We start from the raw sequence: 14,369 nt of genomic DNA, 5'->3' as shown, positions 1-14,369 counted from the left end.
CTGGCCTGAGAAGGCCTGCAAATTGCAACATCAATGTGCAAGATTGCAGAGGTGAAAGTGGTAACTTGTCTTGTTTGTGGTTAAGGTAAACCATGCAATCAACTGCATTGTCATTGTCTATGTCTTCATTGCAAAAAAGGTAAGGGGATTTTTACTATGGGATTTTTACTGCAGGATAACTAACGTACATTAGCTATCCCACTGTAAAATTCTAGTGAAGATGAGGCATTGTAGTTTTTACCTTGAAGTAAACCATGGGCAGGAGAATAGTATTGAGCTCATCTAGCATGGTAAAAACTACCGAACCTTGTCTCCACTAGGATTTTACTGCAAGATCGCTAATGCACGTTAGTTATCCTGCAGTAAAAACATACCTTTCTTTGGTGGTGATGACATAACAGTCACTGTTAGAGTGGCAGCAGAAAAGAAATTGGCAATACAATCTCTGCATTGAAACAAAGAAATTTGCTTCCATTTTTCTCCGGAGCTTATTGTCTCTTCCCCGTACTCACTCCCTTGGATGAGTTTTTGGTCTCTTTGCTACTTCTGGCTTTTTTGTAATATTCTTCTCTCCCATTGTGTGTCTTCTTTTTTCATTTCCTGCCCTTTAAAGGGGTGGAGAAGATTGTGTGCTTATTTTGTTTCTTTATGATATCAAAGAGACCTGGAAGGTGTGTTTAAAAAAAAAACCCACAGTGAGTGTCCATTCTTGTCTTTCACTTTAAGCCTGGCCTACACTTAAACATTTTTCAGACAAAACTATGTCAATTAAGGGTATGAAAAAAATCACACACCTACTCAGCATAACTCAGGAATCCTAACGTAGAAGCTGTTATGCAGCCAAAGAAGTCCTTTTGCTGAGACAAGCTGCATCACCATTAGGAGGGCTTGCCAGCATAGCTATAACAGCAAACCCTTTCTAGTCTAGTATATAAAATCTCCCCACTATATTTCCCACTGAATGCATCCGATGAAGTGAGCTGTAGCTCACGAAAGCTTATGCTCCAATAAATTTGTTAGTCTCCAAGGTGCTACAAGTCCTCCTGTTCTTTTTGCGGATACAGACTAACACGGCTGCTACTCTGAAACCTTTCTAGTCTAGACATGGTCTTACTCATGTGTTTCACTTTTCACATATAAAGAGTTTATTGACCTCCCTGCCTAAGGATATTGATAAGGGAGCCTTTCATGAGAAGAAATAAATCCCATAGGCAAAGGATAACACTGTGTATCCTAGAACAGGTAACAGGAACCTTTTAAAGGAATAGAACCCAATCTCATTAAGTTTGATATATGAGATAGCACACTCAGCTGCGTCACATCGTTCCCACCTGACTGTCCCCAGCCACTACCAATCCAAGGAAAAATGTGTGCAGCGTGGGAAACAGTGAAGGAGGCCAGACAAGTGCTGACACTGTCCCCATACCTGCAATCATACCAACTTGGGCAGGAGGGAGAAGTATCCTTGATGCAGAAAAAAAGAAAAGAAAAGCAAATGGGAAAGTGGATCCTTCCCAGAAAACTGAAATACCACATGCAATTTTCTGCATTTTTGAAGAGTACCCCATTTCAGATAGAAAAACTGTAATCAATTATATATGTAAGCTTACTTGATAATACTCTGAAAGTTCTTCACTAGAGTAACGTGTCAGTGGCACATTATGTTCTGCAAACAAATATGAATCACAATGGCCAGGTCCTAAATGCACTCACACACTTGCCCATTAGATGCACAAAATACATGTAAAGCCAGTATCACTACTGGTGGGGAAAATAAAACTGATGGTTACTTCCACGTGCGAAGGGAGACTTAGCTTACTTGCCCACCTTCCATTCATTAACTTCCAATAATCCTCAGCCTACAAAATCATGTCATTTGATTATATTTATATTAGATACAAAAGGATTTAATCCTCACCATACCTGCAGATCTCATCAGAAGAGTAACTATGGAGTCACTAGACCACCTTAATAAAATCAAACATATTGGTGCATATTTTAGAGCAATATTTTGGCAACAGATAGTTGATCAAGCAATTTAAAAAATATTTTATGGGACAGATTCTCTGCTATGCTTTCTACTGGGTACAGCAGATGGGACTGTTAAGGATCCCCCTTGCTCTGCCCAGCCCCAGCCCCAGCCCCAAACTGGTTAGATTTCAGAGTAGCAGCCGTGTTAGTCTGTATTCGCAAAAAGAAAAGGAGTACTTGTGGCACCTTAGAGACAAACAAATTTATTTGACCATAAGCTTTCGTGAGCTACAGCTCACTTCATTGGATGCATTCAGTGGAAAATACAGTGGGGAGATTTATATACATAGAGAACATGAAACAATGGGTGTTACCATACACACTGTAACAAGAGTGATCACTTAAGGTGAGCTATTACCAGCAGGAGAGCGGGGGGGGGGGGGTGGGATGGGGGGGAACCTTTTGTAGTGATAATCAAGGTGGGCCATTTCCAGCAGTTGACAAGAATGTCTGAGGAACAGTGGGGGTGCAGCAGGGGAATAAACATAGGGAAATAGTTTTACTTTGTGTAATGACCCATCCACTCCCAGTCTCTATTCAAGCCTAAGTTAATTGTATCCAGTTTGCAAATTAATTCCAATGCAGCAGTCTCTCGTTGGAGTCTGTTTTTGAAGTTTATTTGTTGAAGAACTGCAACTTTTAGGTCTGTAATCGAGTGACCAAAGAGATTGAAGTGTTCTCCAACTGGTTTTTGAATGTTATAATTCTTGATGTCTGATTTGTGTCCATTTATTCTTTTACATAGAGACTGTCCAGTTTGACCAATGTACATGGCAGAGGCGCATTGCTGGCACATGATGGCATATATCACATTGGTAGATGTGCAGGTGAACAAGCCTCTGAAGTGTGGCTGATGTGATTAAGCCCTATAATGGTGTCCCTGAATAGATATGTGGACACAGTTGGCAACGGGCTTTGTTGTAAGGATAGGTTCCTGGGTTAGTGGTTCTGTTGTGTGGTGTGTTTAGAGCAGCTCCTAGGGACCATCCGCCATCTAGGGATTGCTGGAGCACATTTTACTCCAGCCACTTCTACTCACCCCCAAAATGCCTCTCCCATCTTCTGCCATGGGCACTGCACCAGGGGCCACAGGGAGGGAGGTATAAGAGCCAGCTCCATGTCTGCTCAAGAATCCACCATTCGGCGGTATCCTTAGCCAGGATGCTGAGGTTAATCGCTGCTATCTTGGCACTACAAAAGAAGCAGAGCAAGACAGAAAGTCTGCCGCTTGCATTTCGTCTTCTTCCTCTTTCTTTCTATGGCCTACCTATGGGAGTTCCCCCTTAGTCTTTTTCTTCTGCTCCCCTCCTTAAATCCTGCTCAACAACATTCATTTCCTTTTTACCTCCCTTTTTCCAGCATCCCGTTTAGTCAGCGCTGCAGCTGATCTGACTTAAACAAACTTCACCTTGAATGGTCCATTAGAATATGGGCTAACTGCTTATGCTAAACAATCTGTTCCACCCTGCGTTTAGATATTACCTCACCCACCTTGTCTCTTTGAAAAAAAAAACTTACTCCTGTCTGCAGATCAGACACCCTGGCTCTGTCTGCACCAGTCAGCAGTGGTCATCTGCATTTCACTCATCTGACTGGTGGCTGGTGGGAGCAGCTAAGCCAGCTCAAGACATGCTACTTGTGCTTTACAGTATGCAGTTATTGCTCAGTGCCCCTCCAGAGACCACCTCAAGTGAAACACAGTTACAAAAATGGGCAGAGAGGAGAAGGGAAGTATCTGGGGTCACTGTCCGCCACCAATGGTCACTGAATCTGTGTAGCAATGAAGAGAGCTCCAATCATTTAAAAACTGAGCCAGATGCAGTTCCTGAATTATTTGCCTCTGCGTTAAAATGATACTGGAACAAATCCAAGGACACCAAAGACTTAGTGGACACCATTATGCAGCACAACACCGTCTACTCAGGACTTCAGGGTGAAGGCTGAAATAGAACTCATCATGCTTCAAAAGTAAAGGAGAATCCCCACTAGCTGTTAGCTGTATAGTGCGTATGACATAGAGCTGTATAGCACTGATTCCATTCAGTAGAGAGCAGTGGTACACATACACAGAAGCCAGTTCATAACAACACAAACCACAAACCCTAAAATACTTTACTAGGAGAGTACCCCGAAAAGGAGGCTCAAATTGGCAACAGATGTATTTTTGTAATTTCTGAATTTATCTGCTGACAGTAGTGCTACTCTTTTGCCTATACCCCTTTCTCCAATCACCGATTTTGTTTTTTCAGAGTCAAAAAGTATCCTAGGCTACTGAATAACAGTCACTGTGCAGTTTTTATGTCTCTTCAAATTGACATAACTTGTCAATGAAAGTCAACCAAACCAAAACTCTACATTTTATAGGTAATTTAGGTATCTTGTTCATCAAGAGATTACACTTTCAAAGTACATTTTCTTGATAGGTTTCATAACTTTATTCTCACAGGTTTCAGAGTAACAGCCGTGTTAGTCTGTATTCTCAAAAAGAAAAGGAGTACTTGTGGCACCTTAGAGACTAACCAATTTATTTGAGCATAAGCTTTCGTGAGCTACAGTGATGAAGTGAGCTGTAGCTCACGAAAGCTTATGCTCAGATAAATTGGTTAGTCTCTAAGGTGCCACAAGTACTCCTTTACTTTATTCTCACAGAGATCTTAAGTTTACTTATATGTTTTCAGGTAGATGAAGCCCCAAACTTAAGTTTTGTTTTGAAAAGTTATACTGAAACTGGCATTCATATCCTTCATTCATTTTTAAAATATTAATGGAAACAATTTTGTTTGGATTTAAATGTTGTTTACAACCCAAACATTGCTGCATTGTGAGAATGTATCCCCAACCAAAAAGTGAAAGAGACTCGTCTGTTTACAATTTCCAATCTGAGCGACCTGCAAACTACACTGAAAGTGAACAATGAATTAAATTTGTAAACATCTTTAAATTTTAATAATCTAAAGTGTTATTAATTATTACTATTAACAACACAAGTAAGGAAATTCATCTGTGAAATGTGATGGCCCTTCAATCGGCCAATAGCACTTGCATTCGGTTTCTTTTTGGAGGGGAATCACCCCTGTAAGATGTTTAACATTACAGCAAAATTAGAGATCCAGTTTGTAGTACGTTGGCGTTCACAGATAATAGCATCAAACTATTAACATCAATTTCGGCTAACCAGTAAGCAAACAAAACCAAACAAAACAAACAAAAAACCACTTGAAAACAAACAAAAAAACCCACTAGCAAACAAACATAAAATTGCTTAGACCTTAGTAATAATAATATGGAAAGAGAAACTCTTGCACTTTTAGAAATGTCACATGGATCAGAAAACAATAGCTCTTGGTTAGTTAAAACATACAAATTGACCCATATTCCACATAGGCTAAACGGTTACACTTTTGCATTCTCCTGCAGGTAACACCATACTGAATAACAAGAGCAGAGGATACTAATGCTCCAGATAAGTGGGTTGGCAGTATTTGTTTAAAGTTTCATTATATAACATTGCTGCCAGCTATAAGAGGTGGAAGGTATATCATAAGCAAGTGCAGTCGTTTTATAGACAACCAAATTTGATTTCCTATTCCGCACTTGGTTTAGTTTTGTAACACTTTCCCCGGGACCCATGACAATAAGAGTGCGTTCATAAACCATCAGATACAAACGCTATGGTCCCAGCCAATGAGAATGCACTCGTGAGTTATCCACGGGTATAGCCAAAAGCCCACTGCTGAACGCTGTGGATGGCACGCTTCAGAAACGAAGCTGGCAAAGAATCCAGTAAAACAGCCCCCCTGTGTATAGAAAAGGGAACAATGCAGGCGATAACGAGCCTCTTTTACTTAAAGTGGGGGAGATCAGCCAGGGCAGATGTACACAGAGCTCTGGACTCACCGATTTTGGCCAGACTGGCCACAAGTATCCAGAGCGCAATGATGTAGGGCTCCTGCACATGCCCCCATTTGAAAGAGACGATCTGAAAGGACTGAGGTCCGCTGACAGCTGTGTGGTCCCCCGATCTCTGCTCCTGTGCCCGGGCTGCGGGAAGAGCCAGAAGCCCCTCGGCTAAGGGCACCTGTCTCATCTCGAAGCTCATCCGCCCAGCGCCCCGAACTGCCCAGGCTGGGAGCGCCAAGCGCTCGGCAATGCCTGTGCCCCTCGGTCCCTGCCCCTGGCTCAGCGCGTGCAGGCGCCGCGATCCCCCTGCCCACGCGCGGGCAGCTGCTGCCTCCCCGCTGGGGGCCGGCAGGGGTCGGGACGGGCCAGGCGCCGCGCGCGCTGCACCCGGGCAGATGCTGCAGCTCGGGTCCCGCTGCCCGCCGGCGGCTGCCTTTATGGGGCTGTCCCCGAGCCGCCAGAGGCGGAGCTACGAGCCCGCGGAGGAGGCTGCTGCAGACTGCGGAGCCGGGCCGGAGGGAGCCGCGCTGCCGGGGATCTCTGCCGAGCCGGGACTCTGGGCAGCGCTGAGCACGTGGGGCCTGAGCCTGGGGGCTGGCGGCACCTGCACGCCAGGGATGCAGGCACTGGGTCATGGGTGGGCTGGAGTGACTGGAGCTTGGAGCCGGAGCAGCGGGGGGGGGGGGGGGGGCAAGAGACCAGGGAGCCCCCGCGCTCCGGGGACATAATCTTGCCCCCTGAAGAGCTTGGGGGGGATCGTTCCCCAAGGGCCAGTCACAGCCCTCAGAGGACCCCCCCCGTACCCTCCCCCCACAGACTGCCGTGGGGCGGCCCCTCTGGCTTCGCTCAGTGACACCCCGACTCCGCGGGGCTACAGCCGGGCTCATTAAAACCTGCAGCGTCCCAGAGCAGCCTTGCGCGGCTCTCCCCAGCACACACAGGCCGGACCGGGCTGTCGGCCTGGATCTCTCCAGGGCGCGGGGTTTTGTTTAACTCTCCTGGCTGCTTTGTTCCCTGTACTTTTTTTATGGTTACAAGGTGAAGCGCCCTTTGGGTCCCCCCCGATAACCTTTGCTTGAGTGCCTCCCTCGGTTGCATTGCAGGGCCCGGACTGTGCGTACTGTGTTGGGCAGCCGGAGCCAGGATAACCATCACGCTGCTGGCAAAGGGATTGCAACCAAAGCAGCGTGTGTTCCGGGCAAACGGATCTCTGTGCACCACCTCCCCACGCTCCGGCCGCGCCGCCCAGCCGCTCCTGGCTTTCAGGTGCACTGTGAAGCAATTGAAATATTTGGATGCAACATGGGCAGGGCGCTAGGTTTATGGCATGGGGTGGAAAAATACTGCAAGTTCATTTCCTTAATGGGATGCACGTGCAGCAGGTCAAAACTAGCCTGATAAACAGCAGGGAGGAAATGCCCAGGAGATAAGAAGTTAGATGATTCAAAAGGCTTAAAAAAAACCCCAAGGTTCAACTGGGGCATTGAGGAGAATAAGGAAAAACCCAGCAAGATGCTCTGTAAATCAATGCATTGAGTATTTAAAATCATAAATGTACAAGTACAAGTTGTGCTTTTTTAGTTCGCTGATAACTTAAGGGTGTCTCCTCTTTATGGTATAATAATCTCATTTTGAGCTACCGAACTTGGAGACCAAAGGCCACTAAGGTTGATTTAGCCTGTGTTTCCTCAAACAGCAGGCACACTCAGATTAGCATTATGGCAGAAGTTGCTCTTCTATCTTTTTGCTGCCCAGGGCCTCACCCCAAACGAGAAATTTCATTTTGTATTAAATGTAGTCTTACAAATTTCTCCTCACCTCTCCATTAAATAGCTGAGTGAGGTAGCTATGCGGGATTCTCTGCAGCTGGACCATTCTGAAGCTGCAAATGAGAGTAAGACCGTGTCTACACTGCGCCCCTTACAGTGTCACAGCTGTGCCGCTGCAGCAGTGCTGTTGTAAGGTACAACGTAGCCGCTCTTTGTCGGCAGGAGAGAGCTCTCCTGCGGATGGGTGGTTGGGCTTTGTTGGTGGGAAAGCGTCTCCCACTGACATAGCACTGTCCACACTGGCGCTTTTCTTCGGTAAAACTTTTGTTGGCCGGGGGTGTTTTTTTCACACCCCTGACCGACAAAAGTTTTACCAACGAAAGTGCAGTGTAGACATAGTCTAAGGCTGAAGCTTATATGATGTGCCTCTGCTCAAGGATGTGCTAGTGGAAGATGTAGCCAGCAGCAACTTGAAAATGTTCTCCGAGAGATGTTTTTTAGACCGAGTCCAGCAGGGGGTTGCTCTGAATGGCCCCAGCCAGTCAGAGCACAGGGATTTTTTTGTGCTATGGGATATTTGAGTGGTAACCATACAGCTGGAAGTCAGTATCTGTACAGGATATGTGCAATCTCATTAGCAGATAGATATTTCATTTAAGTATAATGCAGGTTAGAACCTTCCATTCTGGGACATGTATTTCATGGTAAAGGGGTGTGGCACAAGTATTGTTTGCAAAAATACTTTCTGACTCTATAAAATGCACCCACACTAGGAATTTTCCTTGTCAATTAGACATTGGCCTTTGTAACAAAAGGAAAGGGCTGTTTACATACTTAGAGCAGTGGTTTTCAAATTGCGGGTCGTGACCCAGTATTGGGTTGTGGAATGTAAGGCACTGGTTCATGGCGGCTCTGGTCAGCACTGCTGACTGAGCCATTAATAGTCCAGTCGGTGGTGCTACCCGGCTAAGACAGGCTAGTTCTGATACTGCGCTGCACCCTGGAAGTGGCTAGCAGCAGGTCTGGCTCCTGGGGGTGGGTGGGAGAGAGAACAGGGCTCCACGTGCTGTCCTCGGGAACCGGCCAATTGGAGCTGGGGGCGCAGTGCCTGTGGGCGAGATTGCACGCCTGTGGAGCCGATTGCACGCCTCTGCCTAGGAGCTGGACTTGCTGGCCACTTCCGGGGCGTGGCATGGTCCGCGGTGCCAGGACAGGCCGGAAGCCTGTCTTAGCACCCCCGCTGCACCCCCAGCCCAGAGCCGTGACCCCCTCCCACACCTCTGCCCCAGCCCAGAGCTCCCTCCCAGACCCTGAACCCCTCATTCCTGGCCCCACCCCACAGCCCTCACCCCAGCCCTGAGCCCCTCTCACACCCTAAGCTCCTCATTCCCAGCTCCGCTGGGTCACGGGCACCAACAATATTTTTTAAACTGAGTCACCAGAAAAAAAGTTTGAAAACCACCGACTTAGAGCACTGTACTGGCATTGACTCACTTTGGGAATGTCACAACATCGAAACCTTGTCTACACTCAGGCTATGTTTACATTTAAACTGCTACACTGGTACAGTTGCCCCACTGTAGCACTTCAGTGTAGCCACTCACTGCAGCAATGGGAGGGAGTCTTCCATTACTGTAATTAATCCATCTCCCCGAGAGCTTGCAGCTAAGTTGACAGAAGAATTCTTCCATCCACCTAATGTCCTCTACACCAGGGCTTAGGTCGGCTTACCTACGTTGCTCCAGGGTGTGGATTTTTCACATTCCTGAATCACCTGTCTGGGTTGACTTAACTTTTTAGTGTAGACCTGGCCTAAGCAAATTTTTTCAGAGCTTTCCCAGTTGCTAACATCAGTTCACCATTACCAGTATTAGCAACGTCTACACCTAAAAGTTAGGTTGCCCTAGCTACATTGCTCATCTCTGAGGGACATCATTAAGCCAACCTGAGTCCCAGCGTAGACAGCACAAGGTCAATAGATGAATTATTCCATCACCCAAACTACTGCTCAGAGGGGTGGATAACTACAGTGACAGAAAAACCCCTTGCATCACTGTAGCGAGTGTCTGAGCTATGGTGGCACAGCTGCAGGGGTGTAGCTGTGCCTCTGTAGCATAAACATAGACTAAAAAACCTGCCACCATTGTTTTAAGCATCCTGGCTTGCTGTGAGCAGCATTAGATAACATGGTACTTCAAACAGTGGCAGCAGACACTGGGCAATCCACAGGAGGGGTCCCAGTGGGGTTAACAGTGGTGGAGCTGAAACAGTGTTAGCGGCCAGGAAAACTATTTGAAATATTCCTGTCCTGTAGCCAGGGCCCATGTTTATCTGTTTATAAAAGGGGTATAGTACTTAGCTATCTTAAAGGGATGTTGTGAGAATTAGAATTTGTCAGGGTCTTTGAACTCCTTGGTGTAAAGTGAAGGAGTACATAGTGTTACTGTTTTGTTTTTTATTCTTTAATTGCCAGCTCATGAAAGATTCACAAAACGAGGTTTACAGCATTGTTAAAATGCTTACACAACACAATAGCTGACAACACGAAGGGCAGGGGCTAGGTGTGTTTGTGATAGAGTTGTCCCATCACTATAACTATTCTTCTAAGCTGAGGGATATTAAAATATAAAATATTTCTGCTCTCTGAAGTGAACAAAGTGCAGGATTCTTGTGCTCTTCATTACCATACTTGCCAGCCAGAATGGAGCAGGCAGGGTAGAGGAATTACCCTGATGAGCATCGGTACCTACTGCACATGTAAACCTGCTAAATCAGTGTTTCAATGTATATGTCTCGTGTGCACACAAGTACACAATATACATTGATACGAAACACATAAAGAGACCATTAATGTTGCATGGTTAAACAAGTAAGTCATGAAATATCAGAGTTAACCTTGCACGTGTATCCCTGTGGGACCCTTTGGGCAAGGCTCTCTCCAGCTAGTTTCATGTAATATGCTTCGTTCTCAGTAATTAGTAACATGCATTTCAGTACCATCTTTGCCATAAAATAACTTACCACACAAGATCTGATATTTAAGGAGTCTGCAAGACTAGAAACAAGAGCTGGAAAATTGCTCAGGCCTCAGAGAGAGAAATTGCAATTAATAACATTTTATATTTATATTCCCAAATAAACTTTAAGACGAGTTAAGGTTAAAAGTGTGTTTCAGTGGAGTCCCAATCATCATAATCAAATTCTCAGTCTACTGAGGACCATTGTGCCAGCCAGAGTAACCATGGCTGATGGTGTCACACCAGGCATTGTGTGGTGAAATTTCCACATCTGGCTCAATCCTGCTAATCCAAACATCTCTGTGGCGGTCCCATGGGCAGTGCCCCATAAGGGTCCTGGTGTGCACCCCTTCGTGCCTTGGAGTCCAGACAATGCTCCAAATTAAAAACAAAAAACAAAAGCTCCCACACTTTAAAGAGTTTAGAAATGAACTATTAAAGACTCCAGCAGCAATATAAGCCTTCATCACTCACCATTACCACCCACAACTTGCACTTTACACTCAGCCTTAAAGTTACATTCCTATTTTGTACTGTAATGGAAATACAGAGATTTTATATAATGCTTATCAAATACACAGTAAAAAATTCAAAAGAAATATAGTTCTAGAGAACACTAAGTTATGTCAAAGTTCTTATGATATTATATGTAGTGGCTTAGAAGAATAGAATTGGAATGACTTGTTTGATGTTCTGAAACGTTAGCGTGGGATAGATATATAGAAGTGAATACAGAGCATGCAATTCAAGTTATATTGCACAATGATATAAACATGATGTGCTAAAATCTCTGCAGATGTACACTGGCACATTGGTTGCATCAGTTTCCACTTGCAGAGAATTTGACACAGTTTGTTTGCAATGAGTAATGTGGCGGTATGTTAATGGTACAGTACTGAACCTTAATTATAGCAGAGCTGTTGCTCTACTGTAACATCAGAAATGACTTCCTTAAATGAAAATGGAATTTTATAATCTAGTAGTGCGTTATTTTGACCTTTGCTATATATTTCTGCAAGGTTTAGAGAGCAAAATTAAGATTGGGTGAGGGTGAGAGTCAAATGGGGAGATAGTGGGAGAAGGAGGATATAGCAGTGGGAAACTGACTGGATTCCTTACTGGTACATTTCAAGACATTGATGGTTTTTTAAAAGAAAGCTGTGGGGGAGTTTTAGCTGGACTCCACTGAAACACACTTCTAACCTTTACCCTTTCTTAACAAATCAAAAGGTTTTGTGGTTGGTCATTTCCGTACAGTGTTTTGTTTGATTTTTTTGTAAATGAACAACAAAAATTTAAGTCAGGCTGGCATCTAAGGGGGGTGAGGGGCTGCTCTGACTTACCATATGAGCCTCCCTACTGGGGATTCCATTCCTACAGAAGGAATTATACATGTGAGGTATCCAGGGCATGTGGAAGAAGGAAGGGAGGCTGTTATTGACACCAAATTCTTTAAGTGCTTCAAGTTTTATATTTAAAAAAAAATACGGATTTACAAAGTGTTCTTGTGCATCAAGGATTCATTTTTCCCTAACCTCCCATCCACATTATTATTACTGGTGGTGGTGGTATTGTAGAGCCCCAGTCGTGTTCCAGGACCCCATTGTGCTAGGTGCTGTACAAACACAGCACAAAAAGATGGTCTCTGCCCCAAAGAGCTTACAGTCTAAGTATCCTCCTGTCTTCCCTGCCCTCCGGTACATGTTCTACGAAACCCTGCATCCTCCACTTTCCCTCCCCAGGTCATCTATAGCACATTTCACACTCCCCCCATTCCTGGCATCCCCTTCCATGCCACTCCTCTATCTTTGCACATTCTCTGCATCCCCTCAGTCCCTCTTTATGTCCTACAAGTCTCCTGTGATTTATATTCCTGCCCCTCTTGCCTTCCCCAGGTCCCCTCCCAATCTGAGATCACTGGGGACAGACATTTGCCACAGCCACTCTTCCATTTACCCCCCTCATTTCATCTTCATTCCAGTCCTCCACATCCTCCTATGCCTCCCTCCATACCCCGGCCAAACGCCTACCTTTCTGCCTTTCCCCACAGGCGCCTGCCCCCTCCCATGCTCCCCCGCTGTATCTGGCTCAGGTTAACAGCAGTGGCACAGCCTGGAGACAACAGCAAGTCAGTTTAGATTTATAACAGTTTAAAAATTAAATTTAAGTGTTGCTGCGTATGAAAGAGCGGTGCAGGCGTGTGGCTGAACCCAAACCACAGGTTTCAGAATAAAATTGCAAACACAGGAGAAAATAAATACTTGAACTTGTCACTTAAAGGTCCCACAGTTCTGTGCAGGGATCTTGCCACACTGGCTCAATGTATAAGAAGTCAGGCCCAGTGTGTTCTTCAGCTTGGCCAGAAAAAGGAGCAAACAGCAAATGAACAATGACTTTCTTTAGCCATGGGAAAAACAAACAGCCCTTAATTTACAAAGGCAATTAATGGGTGTAGTTTCAGTGTAAGCAAGATGATCAATGCCCAACTACACCTGCTTCTAATCCTGCCCTGGATGCTTTCTGATTTTGCTTCTTGGCCGGGCAGTCAACGGGAGTTTTCTCTTCCCCTTAGGGACCCTTCCCTGACTTCCTTTATATCATTTCTCTATTAAGTCCCTAGTTAGTCCCTTCTGTGCCAGCCTTAGCATGAAGTATGTTATACCCCACCATGAGATCTTTATATTATACATCTTTGTAATTTCCCATTAAACTCCACACAAAAAATGAAAAGGCACTTCTCAGCAAGGCCAACATAATAAGCTTGTGTTTGTAGGCCAAGATGTTTTGGAGAGACAGTGAATCCCAAAACATAAGGTATTTTTCAAAATAATCCTGCAGGGACTTTTTGAAAACACCATAACTTTAAAACCCCTCGATCCTGCAAACACTCAGGCACATGCTTAACTTTTCTACCATATTGAAATCAACAGGGCTACTCACAGTTGTAAAGCTAAGCATGTCCTTATGTGCAGGATCGGGACCTATGCTTATCAGAAGAAGTTATAGCACCTCAGCTAAGGAATGACATTGATTTGCCATAAAATAGAAATGAACTAATGTGTATGTGTACTGCTGCCCTCTACTGGACAGTAGCAGTGCAAATGTGTGATTGCTTTTGTATGCTGATTCAACAGCTGACAGATTCCTCTTTAGGAGGTTGGAAGGATCTTAGTTCCATTCTGCTGGCACCATGAAGTTTCAAAGGCTATGGGCTGCAGCATAGCTATCTGGAATACATACCCACATGACATTACTAACCTAACCCATTAGCAAGCCTACCAACAATGAAGGGAAATAAACAATCTCAGGTTTCCAAGAGGTTATAATAACCAAGTATGAGAAAATGGATTCTTAAAGTCAGCAAAATAGCTTGACAGTATCCTTTTTAATAATTAACTTCAACAATCTGGTTTGTCAGGACACACTTCAGTCCTAGGAAGCTAGGCCAGGTCAGAGCTACTATTAAAAATGAAAGCTACAGAACTTTTATCTTTTTTGGAACCAAAATAACAGCAAGAGAAGAAAAGCAGTGATTATATCAGAGTAATTTTACAGTGAAAACGAGGCTGAAACTGATTAGAACGTTAGTGCCCTACAGCAGTACAAATGGACTCAATGCCAATATGAGCTGAGACTATGTTTTGTTAATATC

General features: G+C 44.7%; 1 protein-coding gene across 2 annotated transcripts in view; it reads right to left on the bottom strand.

Moving 5' to 3' along the window:
• SLC9A3 (solute carrier family 9 member A3) overlaps window positions 1–6,253 on the bottom strand; it is an 83,810-nt gene extending 77,557 nt beyond the window's left edge. For both annotated transcript variants that reach the window (XM_074945161.1, XM_074945159.1), the window contains exon 1: window positions 5,929–6,253. In XM_074945161.1, coding sequence (XP_074801262.1) covers window positions 5,929–6,130 — 202 coding nt within the window. In that variant the 5' untranslated portion in view covers window positions 6,131–6,253. The remainder of the gene's footprint in view (window positions 1–5,928) is intronic.
• Between the last annotated feature and the right edge of the window lie 8,116 nt (window positions 6,254–14,369).

The sequence above is a fragment of the Natator depressus genome, chromosome 2, assembly GCF_965152275.1.
Source record: "Natator depressus isolate rNatDep1 chromosome 2, rNatDep2.hap1, whole genome shotgun sequence".
Classification (NCBI taxonomy): domain Eukaryota; kingdom Metazoa; phylum Chordata; order Testudines; family Cheloniidae; genus Natator; species Natator depressus.
This window is presented reverse-complemented; position numbering and strand designations above follow the sequence as displayed.